The sequence below is a fragment of the Falco biarmicus genome, chromosome 4 (assembly GCF_023638135.1).
Source record: "Falco biarmicus isolate bFalBia1 chromosome 4, bFalBia1.pri, whole genome shotgun sequence".
Taxonomy (NCBI): domain Eukaryota; kingdom Metazoa; phylum Chordata; class Aves; order Falconiformes; family Falconidae; genus Falco; species Falco biarmicus.
The window spans coordinates 59428754-59447533 of NC_079291.1; the positions used below are offsets into that span (position 1 = coordinate 59428754).

General features: G+C 50.4%; 3 protein-coding genes across 8 annotated transcripts in view; 1 reads left to right on the forward strand and 2 right to left on the reverse strand.

Moving 5' to 3' along the window:
- Positions 1-1629, reverse strand: part of GJC2 (gap junction protein gamma 2) — a 38271-nt gene extending 36642 nt beyond the window's left edge. Inside the window, exon 1 of the mRNA XM_056335936.1 lies at positions 1358-1629. The gene's annotated coding sequence lies outside the window, so the exon portion shown is untranslated. The remainder of the gene's footprint in view (positions 1-1357) is intronic.
- A 1879-nt stretch (positions 1630-3508) lies between these two features.
- Positions 3509-17528, reverse strand: GUK1 (guanylate kinase 1). Of its 3 annotated transcripts, none has more exons than XM_056335945.1 (8): positions 17415-17528; positions 10719-10832; positions 8940-8981; positions 7745-7841; positions 5585-5723; positions 4551-4635; positions 4145-4230; positions 3509-3690 (listed from the first exon to the last, which is right to left on the reverse strand). In XM_056335945.1, exons 1-8 carry the CDS (start codon positions 17455-17457, stop codon positions 3655-3657), a joined length of 642 nt encoding a protein of 213 aa, XP_056191920.1. In that variant the 5' UTR covers positions 17458-17528; the 3' UTR covers positions 3509-3654. The 3 variants fall into 3 exon arrangements, with proteins under 3 accessions (XP_056191920.1, XP_056191921.1, XP_056191919.1); XM_056335946.1 differs by lacking the exon at positions 17415-17528 and adding an exon at positions 14135-14662; XM_056335944.1 differs by lacking the exon at positions 17415-17528 and adding an exon at positions 12084-14056.
- On the forward strand, positions 17519-18774 carry MRPL55 (mitochondrial ribosomal protein L55). Of its 4 annotated transcripts, none has more exons than XM_056335950.1 (4): positions 17519-17615; positions 18043-18141; positions 18325-18514; positions 18593-18774. In XM_056335950.1, the coding sequence occupies exons 2-4, from the start codon at positions 18116-18118 to the stop codon at positions 18734-18736; spliced, it is 360 nt and encodes a 119-aa protein (XP_056191925.1). In that variant the 5' UTR covers positions 17519-17615; positions 18043-18115; the 3' UTR covers positions 18737-18774. The 4 variants fall into 4 exon arrangements, with proteins under 4 accessions (XP_056191925.1, XP_056191924.1, XP_056191927.1 ...); XM_056335949.1 differs by having other exon boundaries at positions 17533-17615; positions 18046-18141; XM_056335952.1 differs by having other exon boundaries at positions 17535-17555.
- The last annotated feature ends 6 nt before the right edge of the window (positions 18775-18780 follow it).

The following is an 18780-nucleotide window of genomic DNA, read 5'->3' on the forward strand; positions in this document are numbered from 1 at the left end:
CCTCAACCCCAGCTGGGGAGAGCCCTGGAGGAAGGTTTTATGCCAGCTTTTCCCCGGTGTGGCTCCTCATACCATCCCACGCACCCTTCTTGTGCGGATAAGCCTTCCTCCTCCAGCTTCTTCCTCTTGCAGGGAGGCAGGGTAAAGCGCTACCGCACTTCCCAAAGCATCTCACAGAGCCGAAATCTGTCCAGTTTTATCCCAGTCTGATGGAACAGTGAAAATACGTATCTATGTATGTGTGCCTCATATATATATATATTAAAAAAATCCTTTTTTCTGACATTTCTGCAAGCAACCCAGGAGCAAGCCCGTTCTTTCACTTGGGTGTAGCCTGAGATGGAGCAACTGACATCTCAGCCAGACTCAGGGCCATGCCTGGGGAGAGAAATTCATCCCTGTTGTCCCATGGGGCCAGGTGATGACGTTTTTAATGGCTGTTGGGACATGTAAATAAAACCACACTGGATTGCGTGAGCTTCCTCTTGTCCTTCACCTCACCCACCTTCACCCCAAAATGCTCCAAACCTGTTGGTTGGTATGTTCAGCCCCTTCCTGCCTGGAAGATCTCCTGGGTGGGAAAGAGGGTCCCTCAGGACTGGCATCTTGAATCACAGAAAACCCCGGGGCAGGGATACTCCTGCAGCCTCCCTTTGCCAGTGATCCCTCGATCCCATCGCCAGCCCCACATCGAGCACCAGGAGCTGCCGCTCACAGCTGTGTAGGATGCCAAGTTCAGTGGCCGCCACAACTGCAATGCTCAGGACTGTCCCTGCCTGCCCCAAAGATGCCTGCATGGCTGCATCCCCCATGAGCCGGTACCAAAACAATGGATCCAGAAAGGTATTTATGTTTGCAAATGCAATAAAATAGACATCTCATTTCTGAGGATGCAGAAATGAAACTCATTTCAACAGGTGCTTCACGCACCTGGTTACGAGATTCCATGAGCAGTGTGGCTCCTCCAAAACATCAAACCCTGAGAGGGGCACTGCTGACAGCACCCAAAAACAACTCGCGAGAGAGACTCAACAGCTACATCACCCATTCGGCGACCAGCCCAGCTCCAGCAACCCACTCCTGGTCCTTCCGCTACCCATTGCCATGCCAGTGGCCACCCCGTCACCTCACATTAGTGCTGGGCATCCAGGCGTTCGCTGCTTTGGTCTGGCAGACACAGCAGCAGCCGCTAAAAGCAGGTCACCCGATATAGGGTGGGTTATTTAGGACTTCCCTACCAGGGAAGGGGGACACAATCAGCTAAATGACTTCCTCCCCCCCCCCCCATTTTCCAAGTGCTGGCAGCGTGGCCACACAGCTGAAGCATCGTCCCTTCCTGTTCCCGGGCACCACTCACCTCTCCCAGAGGGATGCTGGAAGGCTGGGCTGGGGGCTGGCAGCCGTGCAGCTCTCGGGGCGTCGGCAGGAGGGCTGAGCCGGCAGCGGCTGGGCATTTCCATCTGACAGCTCTGCAGGTCCCATGCAGTGGCTGGAGACCACCGGACTGAGGTCAGCGCCGTGTCCTGCACCTCCGTGTCTTGCTGCTCGGCAGCGCAGGCCCCCTGCGCTTTCCTGCTGTCATTTCTGCCATCTAGAGGGGATGTTTCCCCATTGCAAATGCATCCCTCAAAACATGATGAAACCCCACAATTCAGAAAAAGAAAATAAAATCAAGTCTATCACTCACCACCACAGGAACAGCCTGGCCACAGCGGTTCACACCATCAGGATGGGGAAAGCCAGATGCTGTCAAGCAGGTCCATTCCTGGAAAAGTTTTGGGGAGCATTTTCTTGCTCGTTTAACCAAAGCTAGAACCTCACAACATGAAACTCATGACAACAGAAAGGAGTATTTCAGTCTAATCTAGGAATATATTTATAATGGCTCAAGAGAGGTGAATGATCAAAATAATCATCTTCCTGAATGCAAGCGAGATACTAAAAGGGTTGCCCAAGGTCTGGTTCTGCTTACTGCTGTCCATAACGTGGAAGATGGAGCTCAGCAAATTAGGAGGTGGCCTGGACCAAGAAGTACTGTAAGCGTACTGGAGCAGAGCAGCTGGGTAAACTGGCGAGATGGGATATGAAGAGGATGAAACCCAGCAGTTGGGTGTAAGGTACAAACCTGCTGTAGTAAGACATGGTTTTGGCGAGAAAATACCGGAGCCTGGCATTGTATGGTCCAGCCGTTGGTGGCCTGCACGACACCAGCTTGATCTGGGTTTGGTGCGGGGGGAGTCAGCTGGAAGCCACCACCTGTGGGATGGCAGCTCTCTCTGATGGATTTGCCATTTGTCCAGGATCAAACACACAGTGCCTGCATCCGCCAGGACAACAGGCTCTGGCACAAGTGACCCTGCAAGTGGCTGTGCCACACACAGCTGTTTGCCGCAACGGTTCCCTCCCTGCGGCCCAAAACCAGGTTAACCACCTGGTGATGGTTAATGATGGTTAATAACCAGAAGCAACATCCCTCATCTCTCCCCTACACTCACCTCTGGCGAAGGCTGGGGTGCTTTGAACACAGGGGCGCAGTGAGGAACCAGCCCCTCCAAGGAGACTCAGGATACAACCTGCTGGAGGGACCAAAGGGCTCAGAAGTTACATGAAAACATCAATATTAAGGCTGAAGAAAGCTGGGGAAGTGAAGTGCAAAGCATCCTCCCAGCCCTTGTCAGGCAAAGCTCTCCACGTCTCAAGCCAGAGACCAGTACAAGGGACAGTGGCTACACATCAGCTGGATCCCTCCTAGGAAAAGGGATTTATTGCTGCCCTCAAGCACATCAACCAAAAAGGCTGCACAGCTCAGGAAGGAAATCTTAATATAAGAGCATCTAAAAAAATTTACCTGCACCTAAACTTGAGTGGAACAACAAGCACATGTGAATTACAAGATTGCTGCCAGGATGGCAGAGGAGAAGCTCACCGTACTTTTCCCTCAGAAAAAAAGGCAGCAGATAGATCATATCCCACAACCATTCCCTTCTCTTGGCTTACTAAACAAACCCATCTGTTCACAAGGACTGTGGTTAGAGCAGCCGAGCTGCACTGACATGCCGCTCTGCCACAGCAACACACCACCACACTGCAGAGGCTGAGGGTGGCAGGCACATACGATCAGAAACGCCTGGAGGAGCTGTACCCAGATCTGCAAAAGGAAGTGGGAACCAGAGGGACAAGAGGATGCCAACACTTGTGACGTCAGGCGCCGGTAAAGGCGGGAGTCCCTTTGTCTGCAGGTGGAAATGGGGGGGTCACATCAATCTAAACAGCTCCCTGTTATTGAGCAGCATTCACTGGCACAACATGGACCTCCAAAAATACTGCCAGTGGGCTCCTAAGCCATGTGCTGGAGCCACAGCTGCCCAGACAGCTCCTCTACAGCCTCGCAGAACAGCTCTGCCCTTTGGCAGCAGATGCTGTGCAATCGCTTCCAGAGCACCTGCCTGAGGTACAAACCTGGGAGAGCACACGCTGAGTGTGTGGCAAACAGAAACACAAGCGCAACCAGGTTTCATTTTCTTTCCTTTTAATAGAAATATCCTAGAGTAACCAGGGAGGAGGATCAGCCTAAAGGGAATGTCTCTCAGAATAAAATAGTGTGACGTGCTTCAGGAATGATGTGCAAAGTTAAAAGGTCCAAGCAGGCTCAGCTCAGGACTTCCTGGATTCTTGGGTCTTCTTGATTTCCTGCAAGGAGATCAGTAAAACAACTGAGCATCTCCCACTCCTTGGTTACAACTCACTAGTTTTCACAGCTTCACAAACAATCATCTCCTCAGCCCAGCTCCACAGCATCATGGGAGCAAGCCCAGAGCTTGCACCCAAACCTTTAGGGACAAGGCAAATTTGACTTAAAAGGCTCTTAAAAAAATAGCACACTCCTTCCATACTGTCCAGGGATGTATTTTTATTTTGCCCCTAATCCAGTATTATGCTGGATCCCTTTCCCACTCTTAGGCCACTTGATTCATCATCACTCACACGTGATCTGTGCTCAGCTATGCCACTCGGCAGCTCAAACCAGATCAAGTATGGATATGAGGTCCCATTTTGGTGGTTGCCTATAGACAAACCCTCACCTGCTCAGCCCAGAGGTCATGCCTGCCTGGGGAGCAAGGCAGAAAAGCCCTGAATGACTCACCTCCAGGAGTACCTCCTTCAATTCGGAATAGGCTTTTTCTAAATCATCATTAATAATGACCAAGTCGAAAAGGCCAGGCTCTTTACCTGGGGAAGGAGACAAGGACAGTGGAGTTAAAAAACCACGTTTCTTCCCTGTGTCATCTCCAGTGTGTGCCCGAGATCCTGTGGCATTATAATATTACGATTTCTGCCACTGCTAATGCGCTTCTCTGCCAACTACCCACAAGTAACTGCAGCGGGAAATGATATACAATGGTGCTTAGATCAAACTCAGCTAATGTCCAAAGCCCTGCCACACACACCCCTTGGAGAACACAAGTCAGATATTCATGCAAAAACCAGTTCCTAAATCACCAACGCATCCCCTCTCCCTGCACGCATCACTCAAAGTCCCCTGGACTTACTAAGTTCCAAATCTACACGGGCTGCAGCCAAACGCTTCAGTAAAGTTTCTTCTGTCTCAGTCTTTCGGTCACGTAGTCTTTTTTCCTAAACCCAATGACAAATATATTAAAGAAACGTGTTCAAAATGCTGCACACAGAAACCACCCCCTACCCCACAAAGCCAGCGCTGGCTGCTGTTAACTACTGCCAGCAACCACGGGCACGCGAGGGAACACTGTAAAGGGCAACGGGCCTCATTTAAAGCCCAGAGCAAACCAGAAGCCAAGCTCAGTTTGGGCTCAGGATCTCCTACCCGGAGCTAAGGTTCCCAGTCTCTTATCCCCCTATCCTGTGGTCTGGGTTTTTTTTGCCAGTACTGCTGGGCGACAAAATCTCTCTGTTGGGCTCTGGCACCTGGTGCTGTTGGCTTCCTCCTCCACAAACTCAGCAAGAAATACAGACTAACTGATCTACTGAGAGTGTGAAGGGCGAGCCAGGAGTCATGGTCTTCCCTGCCACATACTCCTTGCACAGCCTCAGCAACTTGCGTGTCTGTGTTCACATCCCTCTCTGAATCATGACAGTCATTTAACTTCTGCACACTGCAGTCATTATACAGGGTCCTGCAAGATCAGAGGGGTATAGGATTTTTGGTGCTGCAGAGAAACAACCTCCCTCAGTTTAACTTTAATTGCTGGAGCCAAATTTCAGCACAAATATCTCCTTCTCTCCCCAGTATTAAGCATAACTTATGCATTTAAAGGCTGGGCACGCTGCAATGGAATCAATAACCCAATACAGGCAAACACATCAAGGTGTGGGAACTGTACAGGAGGGACTCAAAAAAACAGCAGAGGAAGATTTATCCCTGGGAGCCAGAGACTGGGGAGCTGGGCTGGGCAGAGGTAACAGTGTGCTCAGAAATGTCCTCCCCGCCTGTTCTACGGCCCTTAAAAACATACAGATGAATCAATGAGGGGAGAACCCCCATTGCTTCAGAGCAAGACGCTGATTACCTCTAACTGCCTAACGGCAAAGGAAGGCGGTCGCTCACCAAGATGTCTATGGACGGAGGCTGCACAGAGATGTAGATGGGGTTCAGGTCTGTCTTCTTGATGTTCTTCACACCCTGGATGTCAATGTCAAGGACGCAGATCTGGTTCTGGGCCTGAACAGCCTGCACTGCACCTTTACTGAGAACAGAGCAAAGAGGGAAGGGGTCAGAGTATACAGCCACAGCAGTGGTGGCTTGGCCTATCCCCCTCCAGCAGCAGGTCTTCACCTCACAGGGTTCCCATGTCCAAATTGTGGCAGAAGAGAAGAAAGCACCTGCCCTGCTCTTGCTAAACAATTTCTCTTTCCCCAGGTGTCCTCTGGGTTCCCAGGGTGGAGCAGGGACCTGCTGCCTCCTGCTAGACAGACTGGCAAAACCATGAAAGAAGGTGTGGAAATGGATGACTATCCCATGGGCAGTGTGGCTTGGGTACAGTCTGTGCAGCTCCTGCCTTTGACAAAGACAGGAGCAACCTTCACCAAAGAGCAAAAACACTGAGAACTTTCCTCCTGCAGAGATCCACCAACTTCTGTACCCATGCACTCTCCTGAAGGATGCTCGATGGAGATGCACTTGCCTCAGTCACAAGATGCAAAATCAAGAAAATATGTTTTAAGTGGTGGTTCTTGTATGTCATTAAAGATGGTATCTCTTCCCCTAACGTAGGGGAATTTACTGCTGAGATGCTTTGAGTTGATTTCAGCCTCCAACCTCACATGGCCACCACCACAGGCAGAGCACACACAGCATTAATATGCAGAGGGGACCAAAGATGACAGAAACAAACCTGAGCTCATAATTTAATTTGGTTGAAGTATCACATTCCTGCAGTTTTCAAGTTAATTGGCTTAAGATGTCTTTTCAGCACCCACTCTCAGGAAAAGGTACCAAAATCAACCCCACCTACACATCAGGCATCAGAGAGCAGCTGTCTCCTCCACACTGCAGCCAGCTGGATTAAGCAGGACACACGTGAAGGAAGGAAGCCTGTCCTACACAGGATGAAGCCAGGGCTTAAAGAGCCTGAACTCAGTTGTCTCCTTGGTGCTGGGTATTTGGAAGATGAGCTGTCAGGTTTCCCTTCTCTTGCCAAACCAGCAATACTGCAAGCATCAAGGCCAGGGCAGGGGATTGTGCTCCTTGTGCTCCTCCATCAGCCTCTGAGGGAGCACAGCCAGACACCTGCAAGGCTGCCCTTAGCTGTGGTGACCGCAGTGAGCGACACATTGAAACAGTTACGTTACTGAAATGCAAAATCACCAACTGCTCCTTCAGAGTTTTATACCTACAGCATGTTCAGACTGGGGCGGCCTTATGCTGGCACCTTCCATAAGGAAACCACCCTCAGAAACTTTGCTGTCTCTAAAAAAATCTCAAAAAAGCACATTCAGCTCTTTAAGAAATATAAGTCTTCCTGAAAACCATTTCAGGCAAATTTTTTTAACATAACTAATTCAATATCTCAAGAAACATTTAACTTCCCTCCTTAGCAGGTCCTACACTATAGCACCACAATTTTCTCACAATAATTATGTAAGATATCTGACTTCTAATTAACATTGCAGCTTAATGTTTTATTGATCATCAGCTCCAACGCCGAGGGCAATGCTATTTTAAAATCCACCTAACTCTTTAACCCCAGTCAAGGGTGCCATGCAATTTATCTGTTTGTAAGCAGCCACTTTACCAAAGCAGCACACGTACTTATTTCGCACCAGCCAATACAGTTATGGCTTCTGCTCCTGAATTCACTGTGTTCAGACCATCAGGTAACACAGGGACAATGAGGGTAGCCTCCATTCTGCCCACTACTCTCTGCAAGCACTTGCAAAATATTAAGGAGTACAAACAGTCTGTGAAAATCACCCCTGTGCAAGAAAAGCGTTAAGCATATGAACTACTTCAGCGGCCCTCAAACACCGGAGGCTATAAAGAATCTCATAACACAATAAGGATTTAACTCTCTGCAGAAGTTAATTTTGCCATCTTAAGAAAGCTGACACGGACCCTGCTGTAAAAATGAAACGCTTTGCTTATGGCAAGAATCTGTGTGTTTGGGGGAAAGCAGTGTCGCTATGTTTAAATATTTTTTTTCCTTCACCATCATCTCAGGTCCCAGCGCCACCTGGGTTCAGCAGCGACAGCACCTGAACTGCATACCTCGTCCCGTACATATTTCCAGAGAACTCTGCATGTTCGATGAATTCACCAGCATCAATTTCTTTCTGCATTTCCTCTCTGGTCACAAAGTGGTAATCTGGATAGGGAAAATGGGAAAAATAGCCAGAAATTAACAGCGTTGAAGGTACAGTTCATGATCAAAATGACACCCATGGGTGCTGAGGGGAGAAGCAACTTAAAATCTGCTTTGGACAACATTGGCAGACTGCAGATATCTACTTCCTAATTACTGTGTACAGCAACCCCTCTCCATACCGGTAGCCCAGACACCTGCTCAAAATGTTTTGGAGCTTTCTGTGTGGCCAAAAATGCTGCTGTACCCACTTTTTCATACCCTTTCCGGTGCAGTGGGAAACTCCTCCCACTCCCCACAGGTGTGGAACACATTACAGCAGGACTACCAAGGCCCTTAATTTGAAAGCATTAAAGACTAGAATGGGACATGAGAGAGAGAGAGGGGGAGATAAAAGGGAACATCAAAATGAAATGAAGAAGAATGTTTATCTGTTGTTAAAATACCTCCCTTTCACCTCAGTGTGAAAACTGCCATTGGAAATTAAGAACAAACCTCATTTGATTCCTTCCAAAATATCCAAACAAACCACAAAAAAAAAAAAAGAGCAGCTGGCCAGAAGCTGTTAATACAGATAAAGGCATCTCATTAAGTAGCTGCATTTCCCAAAGCAGTGTGCGTTTGAGGTACCTCACCAGAGCTACCTGACACTTCAGATAATCAAGCCACTCAATGCCCAGGTATGGCCCAGGGCCCTTAAACCAAGAGCCCTGCTTTGAAAATCTCAGCCAGCAAGTCACAGGGACGGTGTCTAGAAAAGAAAACTGGCAGCACATGCTCTGCCTCTGTTTACATTTCACCGCTTAATTAAATTTTGGGTTTGTTCCACCAAGTCCATCCAGCTCCATTATCTTCTTTCCAATGCATGGCACTCTGAAGCACAAAAGTACGTGTATGTATGCATATTTATATACATATATACATACATGCTTTCAAGTATGTCATTACTGAATGTCTGCCTAAGGAAATGCACCCTATAAACACAGGATTAACTTATCTGCTAAAAGGGATTTGTGCATGCCCTTCACATAAGAACTTTAAATTTTTCAGAGGAATTATTTGCAGAGTCCAATGAGACAGGCTCAACTGCAACACTCTCACCTTTGCCATTTTCTTCCCCAGGTCTTGGCTGCCTTGTGGTATCTGTAAGCAAAAAACCAGCCTTGTAAATTTTGTAGATGACCCAAGGAAGTAATAGTATCAAAGAAATAAAAGCACATATGCAGCAGATTAACGCAATCACACAGTAAACTGATCCTCTGTTTAAAATGATCAAAGCTTCCAGAATCAGCTAGTGTCTAACACATGATGGCATGCAGGATTGGTCTTTAATCCAAGAATCCTAGATCATCTGAAAACAATCAATTAAGATTGTTAGAGGCTGAGCAGCCAGTCTGGGATTTACAAGGCTGGGCTTAAGTTTTCAGCTCTGGTACAGCCTTCCTGTGTAACCCCAGACACGTTATTCAGGCCTCTGCCTCAGTTCAGGGGAATTAGCAGTGCCCTACTTCACAGAGTTATCTTCATTTCAAAAGATCATGCAGCACCTACATAGGTGCTTAAAATAGCCAGATTTAATGAATAAGGGCACACACCTGCATGAGGTAGGTGAATAAATCAGACAGCCTTCGAACCCTGCAGGAAGTTAAAGACATGCTCTGCAAACCAAAAAGGAGCTGACAATCATCACAGAGGGCAACGCCAATTATTTCATTTGGGACTGGCAGGAGTTAACCTAACACAACAAGGTTCTGATCACCTGTAAGTTTTTATAAAGCATCATTTGCTAAAGTCTAAGAGGCCTATGGAAATTTAAGAAAAAAACATCTACTAAGATGCAACCTTGGGGAAAATCATAACATTTAGTTTGGAGTGAGATGAGAGGTTCAGTTGAATCAAGAGCATAGGATGGAACACACAAAAGGAAAGAATTTTTTTTCATCTCCAGTAACCTTAATTTTTTAAGCATCCAGTATTTGCTTTTTCATTGTGGAATGAATCCAGATCTCAAAGCAAGGATTTCACCTGCAGTATCCAAAGCATTAGGACAGTAAAAAACATTTTGGTGATATACTTAAAAACATTTTGCAGAGCTCCAAGGAAAATCAGGCCAATGCATGGTGGACACAGCCCAGACTCTGAGGGTGACCTTTAAAGTCACTCAAGAAAAAGGAAACAAAATTAGTATTGTAGCAGGCAAGCTGCCCAAAGAAAATTCCTTGCACTTAACTCTGTTGTGGACACAGGAAGATTTCAGCACTGCCTGAAGCCCAGCATGAGCGAACTGAGCCAGCTGGCCAAGGGTTATTTTCACATTACAGGGAACCATCCCAGGCAGAAAAAAAAAAGCACCCTTGGCCAGTCCTTCGTGGCCAACATAGAAGTAGTCAACAAACCACCAGAGCAAAGGCAGGAGGAGGAATGCATGCAGGTGATGAGGCAAACTGTTTCACTGACTGACACAGTAATGAGATGGGCTTCACAAAACTCTTTAATTTTAAAATCTGAGGCTCTGGTGTGCAGCCCCTGGGCTATTAAAATCCTTCTCAGCTCCCACAGGTGGATAGAAAGACTTGGCTTTTGAAGTACAGCTGTGTGGGAGATTTTGTTACTTTCAGGGTCAAGAATCACTCAGGAATATCTCATTACTTCTCTGAGCTGTGTTTAGAGGTACAAATCTTAAGACTTGCCACTCAGTACCAGTAGCAAACGGTGTCTTGACTTATTTAAACATCCCAAAGAGCCCACAGACAGATTAGGACACAGACAAGCCATGGAAGCCCATTACTTGGGGCAAGAATACAGCTACAGAAGCAGGCTCTGAGCTAGCAGTCCTGAACTCCTCCCGCTGCCCTTCCCCAGAGACATACGGATACTCACGGGAGACGCTGAAGCCGAAGATGTTCTCATAATCTTTGAGCAACTTCTTTAACAAAGTGCTCTTCCCTGCACCCGACGGGCCACTCAGAACCACTGGTCTCGGGCCCTGCATGGCTAGAGAGACAGAAAAATACGGATCTGGTTAGAAACACCCATGAAAAAACAGCTATGGATTCCCAGGGGTGCTCAGCCCCACAAAACAAGCATCTATTCTTTACCCTCGGATACAAGTTTCTGCAGGCAAATCTGAAATTATGAGCAATGACAAGCCTAGGGCTTATAAAAATTAACTGGGGGTGCAGGAAATACCAGGGAAATTCAAACAATTGTTAAATTAGCAAACTGTCAGCAAACAGCGAGAGCTGTCACCTCAGCACCACTGCAAAAGATCTGCATTAGGAGCCCTGAGGAATCGGATTATAGTTTTGGAAAGCAGACAGCAGAGGCCACCAGCAAGGCAGCAGGACAGCTTCACCTTGCCCTGCTGCTGGCCCGAATGCTTACCTGGGGAGCAAATACCTCAGACAAATAGAGGACATTATCACTGCAGCATGAACACTCATTCTCAAGGGACATGTTCTCAAGGGACCAAGGTTAAACTCATAGGACACAAACCCAAAGGAGGAGGAAACTGGGCTCCAGCTGCCACTAAACTGGGATAACTCAAGACAGATCTGTCCTAGCTCTGTTTTCTGTCACCAGGGTTGGGACAGAGAACTAGGGAATCCTAGGGAAAAATTTTCCTAACAGAAGGAAAATGCTGTCTGTGCCTGGTGGCATCTGGGAACATCATGGGGGGGAACATCATGGGACATCCACACATGCTGAGCAATGCCAGCTTAATACTTGCCCTTACTGACAAAGGTATAGTCAGAGCCACTTGCCTCTCACAGGGAGAGGCCTCAAGGACAGTTTGCAGGAGATGCTGGCAAGAAAACAGGGCAGCAGTCAGCCAGTGTTATCCACGTGCAGTGCCAAGCAAGGGATAGGATGCCCACGAGACCACCACAGCTCTTGTGTTGCCCATTTGCATCCTAACAAGTACAACTACAAGCCTATGATGGACAGTTAAATATTTCCTGTCATTCCTGTGACAAATATGCACACACAAAGCCTTTATTTACCATAAGCAAACAACGCACTGAAGTCTGGACCCAGAAGCCCAGCATGTCCTCCACCACTAAACCCCAAAGCCTTGCAACAGTGGTCTGAACACGGGTGTGATCTGGGACACAAACTTGTTTTGGGGTTTATTTCCATATTTCCTGGAGCACTAGCTCCAGCTCAAGGTGTCTCCTGGCAACAGAGAAGGGGTTGTTTCCTCGTACAGGAAAAAAAAAAAAGGCAGCCTAGGGCCACACAGACCTTTCTGCAGTTGTTTCTTCAGCCAGAAAGAAAAAATACGGGTGTTTTCATATGCCTGCCTCTCTGGAGAGGAAGAAAGGTTAATTATCAACATGTGAATAAAGAAGAAAATCCTGTACAACAGGGCAGGGGGTATCACTGGGGAGCCTCATCCATCAACAGAAATTCAGCAGCTTCTAAACCAGAGGTGATGACAAGAGCGGGACAAACCAAACAAACCTACTCTTCCTATTTAAAAACAGTTACTTTCTGCAAGCAGTAAAGCCTCTGGAAATGCATATTTTTTTTAACCTCATAGTCTGGGTGTGGCCTCAGGAGCAATCAGCCAACAGACAGTATAACACCTTTCCATTTTAAATTAGATCATAGCAATGTCACTCCGACCTTACAAAGCACTTTTTAAACAGCCTTAAGCCAAATGCCATCTCTTACAAAATCAGCCGTGCATCGTGCAGCAGGCTAATCTAGCTGGGCTGCCTCCCTGACCCCAGCCTGCGTGACTGGATACCTCCTTATCCCTAAATCCCTCCTGCAGAGCTCCGTGATCACGCAGACATCTATCAGGCAGTACTACAGCTATGAGTTTTCCCTCAGTTCCCCTAGGATCCTTTATACTTGCTTGACCAAGTTTATCCAAGCCCGTACAAAGGATAAACACCACAAAGTCTAAGTAGATGCCAGCATCAGCTAACATGGGCATAAAACCACTCACATTCAACCACCCAAAAGGAAACTTTTTTTTTTTTTGCTGTTATGACCTCCAGGTGCTGCAGCCCCAGAGATCCACCAGATCAGACATTCTTCAGAGCCCTCGGAGGACCAGTCCCATCACATGTGCATGGCCACGTTGCTGGATTAGGCTCCATCATCCAAAAAACACAGCGAGGACACTAGAAAGTCCTCTTAGGGACCTGTCCTGCCTTTCCCTTAGTCCTTGAGCTTTGATAATTTCCAAATAACACAGGGCTTGCCTATATGTTCAATACCGAGAAGAAAGCACGCCCTCCTGCAGCTCCTCACCAGTGAAATGCTGTTTAGCACTTGCGGCAAGGAAGCAGAAAAGCCCTTGCCAAGTTGTCCAAAGCATCTCCCTTTCTCCTGCCCCCGCCAGTTCCTCTTGCCCACAGAAATAAACCGGGTGAGCCCTAACCATTGTTTGCAAACCACGCCAGAGGAGAAAGAGGAGCTACACAAAGTTCAGTACCCTCCAGTCATCCCAGCACACTTCAACAGGATCATAGAAACATGGTCTTTTGTTGGAAACATGGTCAAGGTTGGAAAAGACCTTTAAGATCATCAAATCCAACTGTTAACCCAGCACTGCCAAGCCCACCCCACCACTAAACCATGTCCCTAACCACCACATCTGCCTCCAGGGATGGTGATTCTACCACCTCCCTGGGCAGCCTGTTCCAGTGCTTGACAACCCCTTCATTGAAGAAATTTTTCCTAATATCCAAACTAACCCTTTCCTGGTGCAACTTGAGGCCATTTCCTCTCATGCTATCGCTTGTCATCTGGGAGAAGAGACTGACCCCCACCTCGCTACAAACTCCTTTCAGGTAGTTGTAGAGAGCAAGAGGGTCCCCCCCTGAGCCTCCTGTTCTCCAGACTAAACACCCCCAGTTATTTATCAACACGTTCACAACAAGCCTGCTCCCAAACGCTACTCTTTCATCACACGCTGGCTTCCTCAGCTGCCACTGAAAGCCTCCGCCCGTGACATCTGGATGCCCGCACAGACTGTGTCCTGGTGTTCCACAGTTTCCCCTCCACCATGATCCAGCTGTGCCAACAGGTTCCACATGCACAAGTTCCGGCCCTGCCTGCAGATCCCAGCCAGGATGCTCACATCCCAGCTGGAGGGAAAAGAGCTTTGCTCTCTTCCCCTTCAAAATTTCATCTGTGCTTTACCAGGCACCGATAGGAAAAGGAGAATTTAAAGCTGCTGAAATAACTTATAATCACTTCATTCCACCCCGGACAAAGTCAGAAGGGGTAAGAGGAATGGGCAGAACGCTGGATGGGAGCAAGCTCCAATGCATCCTTACCTTTTGCTTTTACTCCCTTTCAGCCAAGCTATATAAAGTCCAGCTCCTCACAGCAGCGACAGCTGACAACACGAGTGAGCCGGTAGGAAGCTGGGCTATTTGTGAGCTGCCTAAAGCCTTAATTACTGAGCCGTAATTTTAAAATGGCCAATGAAAATCATCCAATGGTCTTTAATCTGCTCTCGTGGTTTCTTCTCCGCTCCCTGCTCTCCCCAGCCAGTAAAGCTGCAGTCAAACATCCCTAACAGGCTGACTGGTGCTGGCACGTGCCAGCCTGGTGCTTTGGCAAACGGCACAACCTGTCTCTGCAGCCACTGCTTCGCCTCAGGTCAACTATTAGGCTACTTATCCACCACAAAGACGACAGGGTGGTCCCTTCTCTTGCCCACATGGATCTGCACCCAAGCCTCCACGGATCACATCCCACAAGCTCTGTGGTGGGACCCTTCACGGTTTGTGCCACCCTGGCTGGGGGGTGCTGCTGCTTTTCTGCCTGAAAAAGCATTGGTGGGGCATCAGGGCAAGATGGAGATGCCTTACTCCCTTCCCCCCCCCCCCCAAAAATACTCGGAACTAAAGTAAGAAAAGACACGCAGGTTGCCACCACAGGTCTCACTTCTTTGGGAAACAAGCTAAAAATAAACCAAGAGGCCTGCAGATACTTCCTCTTGCTTCCGTCCAAATGTGTCCCTTCTCCTTTGCTGGAGAGCTGCAGAGGAAAACAAAACTTAAAAAAAAAAAGCCATTTCCACTACCAGATGCAGGGGCTGGGCCCTCGTGAGTGGTAGACAGCAAACACCCAGCTGGCATACTGGGAATCTGTGCCAACGCAGTGCAAAAACCAGCTTCCACAGAGCATTTTTAGAAGGCACCCACTACCTGGCATGGTGTGGGATTTTGGCGGTGGCTGCTCAGGGTTGGAGGGGGGAAGGAAGAACATGTCCTGGGAGCATGAACAGAGATGATCACTGCCTCAAGCCGTGAGCAGCACAGATGTGGGAGCAGGTGCCCTCACCTCCACCAGATTTAGTTAAACATACACCCTGACCCCGAGGAATCACTCCTAACAACGAGCCAGTCTGCACACTGATATTACAGCCCTCACCAGGCTTCTCTCTGTGCTCCCCCAGCCCTGTCAAACACAGATCCTCTCCCTCTGGCAACATGAAGCCCTCAAAAACCACAAGTAAAGCACACAAAAAAAGCCTGAGAAACCAGATCTGGCGGATACAGATCTCCTGTTTTGTTCCCAGCCCAGCAAGACACCCATGTGTCACATTTTCAAACTGCCTGCAACAGTAACATTATAAGTACATACTTATTTTGAGCAGAAGCTCAATTTTTTTTCTCTCTTGCTCTGATTTTGGCATTTTCAGAGCAGCCAATCCGCAAACACCTAGCCCAGAGCATCTCTCACTTCCACTGGGTTACTCCTAAAATGGTTTTGGATCCAGCCAAACCACCACGTATCACCAAAACCACAGTGGCCTGGAGTCAACCAGCCAGATATTTGGGGAGGTGTCACACCTGGGACAGAGGACAAACAGCCACATAAACCCTGCTGGGCTGCAAAAAGACAAGGTGCTCACTGAAGGAGGATGCAGGAGATTGCCAGTAGGGTGAGGAACATTTCTTGGTCTGCTCCTGTCTGCTAAATTTGCCCTGGATTTTAACTGGGAGGTGGCAATGCAACCAGTAAATCAAAGGACAGACACCACAAGAGTTAAAGAAAGTTAATGCTGATTAGCAGAGGCTTTACAGAGAAGGTAAACCCCCCTTACAGAGTACAAAAGAAGATTAAAGGACAGTTTCCCTGCAGCCCCAAGAAAGGTCTCACAGATTAGGATTATAATCCCATTCCCTATTTTTAGCAGGTTCCTTATAAAGCCACCACTCCCACCTTTCTGTTTAGGGATGCTTTCCGAAAACCCAGCCTGGCCAGCTGCAGCAACACAAGGCAATTTAGTATTATCTGAGAACAGGCAAACACTCAACAAACATCTCTACGTCTGCAAGGAGCAGGATGTCCCTCAGGACAGCTGGGCTCAGAGGTCCTAGCTTGACAGCCAGCGGGTTGCTTAAATAAAGGGAATTATTCGCAGTACTGAAAAAGATGCAGAGCATCCCCACTACATTAAGCAGAGCTGGCAGGAACAATCAGCCACCTTCTCCCTGCAAACAATTACCTAAAAAGCATTAATTAGACCCTCCACTGATTTGCACTGCGCTCTTTGCAGGAAGCAATGATGCGGCTGAAAGAACAAGAACCGCTTGCTCAAGGTCACTGCAGAAATCATCTAGGGCCAGGCCACAGATGAAGCCAAGAGCCACTCCAAGACTGTGTCCTACTGCAAAACTGGACCAGTTTAACCAACCCACTGGCCATCTTACCCACCTGGGTAAATTTCTACAGGGGGGGAAGCTCAGGCAAGTGTGGTTTTGCCATTTGCTTTCCCACATGTACATTGGGTTTCACCACACAGAGATTTATTCTTGGATACCTGAAGGGTGCTTACCCCAAAGCCCGGTGTTACCTCATCATCTTGCACGGTACCCACAAACCCCAGCCGGTACGGCGCACAAATCCTTGTTCAGATTATCTAAGCAGGGAGGGGGGACTGGACATCTCAAGAGCCACCACCAAGCAGCGCTATGATGGGGACCTGGTGTGTGGCTAGAGAGAAGGGACACCAACAGCCCAGGGACAGCCCGGTGGGGTTTGAGTCTGTCCCACTGCCACCGCATGCGGACAGAGTGGCACATGCAGTACTCAGAGGGGTGATGGAGGAGCTCAGCATCCCCAGGCCTGCTGGGGCTCAGCTCCCTCCTCCAGCCAGGGGCCTCTGTGGCAGGCACAGCACCCTCAGACTAGCAACCTGCATGAGGGACTCTGCAGCCTTGGCCCCCTTCAGCCGAGGGACCCCCCTCAGGGGGTTCCAGCCACCCTCAGCCAAGGGACCCCCCTCAGCTGAGGCCCCCCCCAGAGGTTCGGTGTCCTGGCCTCCCTCAACCGAGGCACCCCTTCAGAGGGTTCCAGCTCCCCTCAGCCAAGGAACCCCTCAGGCTCAGCACCCCCGCCCCCCCTCAGCAGAGGGACCCCAAAACACAGCACCCCGCCCCCCTCAGCCAAGGCCCCCCCCACAGGGGGTTCCAGTCCCCCCCAGCCGAGGGCTCCCCCCCGGCACTCGGCGCCCCGGGCGGCCGGGCTCCCCCCGGGCCGGGCCCTCAGGGCGGGCGGGCGGGAGCTGCGCACCCCGCGGCCGCCCGGCCCCGCGCTCACCCGCCGCCCGGGCGATGGCGCCGCGCAGCCGCCGCCAGCTCATGGGGGTGGGGGGGCGGGGGGCGTGTGTGAGGGGGTGCCGATCCCAGCAGCCCCCGCGCTCCCGCCGCGCGCCCTGACGTCACCGGAGGGCGCTGACACGTGAGCGGAGGGCGGCGGGACAGCCCACGAGCGCGGCCGGGCGGGGGGGGCGAGCGAGCGGTCAGTGCGGGGCGGGGGGGGGCGCACTCGTGATGGTGGCTGCGGGGGGGGCACGGGCAGGTCTGGGCCAGGCCGCGGCGGGGAGCGGGGGCGCGTTGGGCCGAACCACAGCGCGGTGGGGAGAGCCGATGGGAGCGTCACCCTGCGCTGAACCACTGCGGGGAGCGGGGCGGGAGCTGTCTTGGGCCGAACCACGATGGGGGTGGGGGGAGCCATTGTGGGGGTGAACCATGGCGCGGGCGGGGGGAGTAATCCTGGGGCTGAACCATGGCGCGGGCGGGGGGAGCCGTTATGGGGCCGAGCCATGGCAGAGGGAGCCATCATGGGGCTGATACGTGATGGAGGGGGGCCCTGAGGGGGGTGTGCTGCGAGGGGGACATGGGACCATCGCCTCATGGGCAGCCCAGGAGAGCTCAGTGTCCCCCAGGAGGCTGCCGCACCTCGTGCTCTACCTGCCAGGGGCCTACACGGAGGATCTGCCCTTGCTCACCTGCGCCGAGATGGCAGCCGCCAGCCAGGCACTGAGGTGAGCATGGTGGCAGCGGCCATGAGGCCCCAGGAGGGCAGCTGGCTCCTTCTGCAGGAGCCTCCATGGGGCCAGGTTTCTTGAGGTGATGGAGGTTGGTGTTCTCCATCCTGTCACCCGCCACGGCGACATCTCCCGCTGCCACAGCCCTGACTGACGCTGTCCCCTTTGCTTTCCCACCAGCGCCCTGCGCCTCGCTGCTGGCCCCAGGCTGCTGCCGGGGCTCGCCACCTCCTGCCGCCACAACTCCAATCGCACCTCGGTCTCCCACCTCCGCAGGCAGCTCTACGGCCGGCTCTATCCTGTCCTCCTGGTCAAGACTGACGGTTCCACCGTCCACCTGCGCTACAAAGAGCCAAAGAAGATCCTAATGGTAAGGCAGGAGGGGAGGGAAGAGGGGGGAGGCTGGGGGTGAGGCGAGGCCCTGAGGGTTTCACGCCGATCCCCTCAGCTGCCCCTGGACAGCAGCACGCTGCCCGAGGCGGAGCGCAAGGCCCGGCTGCGGAGGCAGTTCCCCAGCAGGGCGAAGGCCAAGCCGGAGGAGACCTTTGAGGCCATCGACATGGAAACCTATAAGCGGTTCTGGAAGAAGTGAGGGTCTGAAATAAAAAAAGAAATAAAGCTGGGAAACGAGTCGTC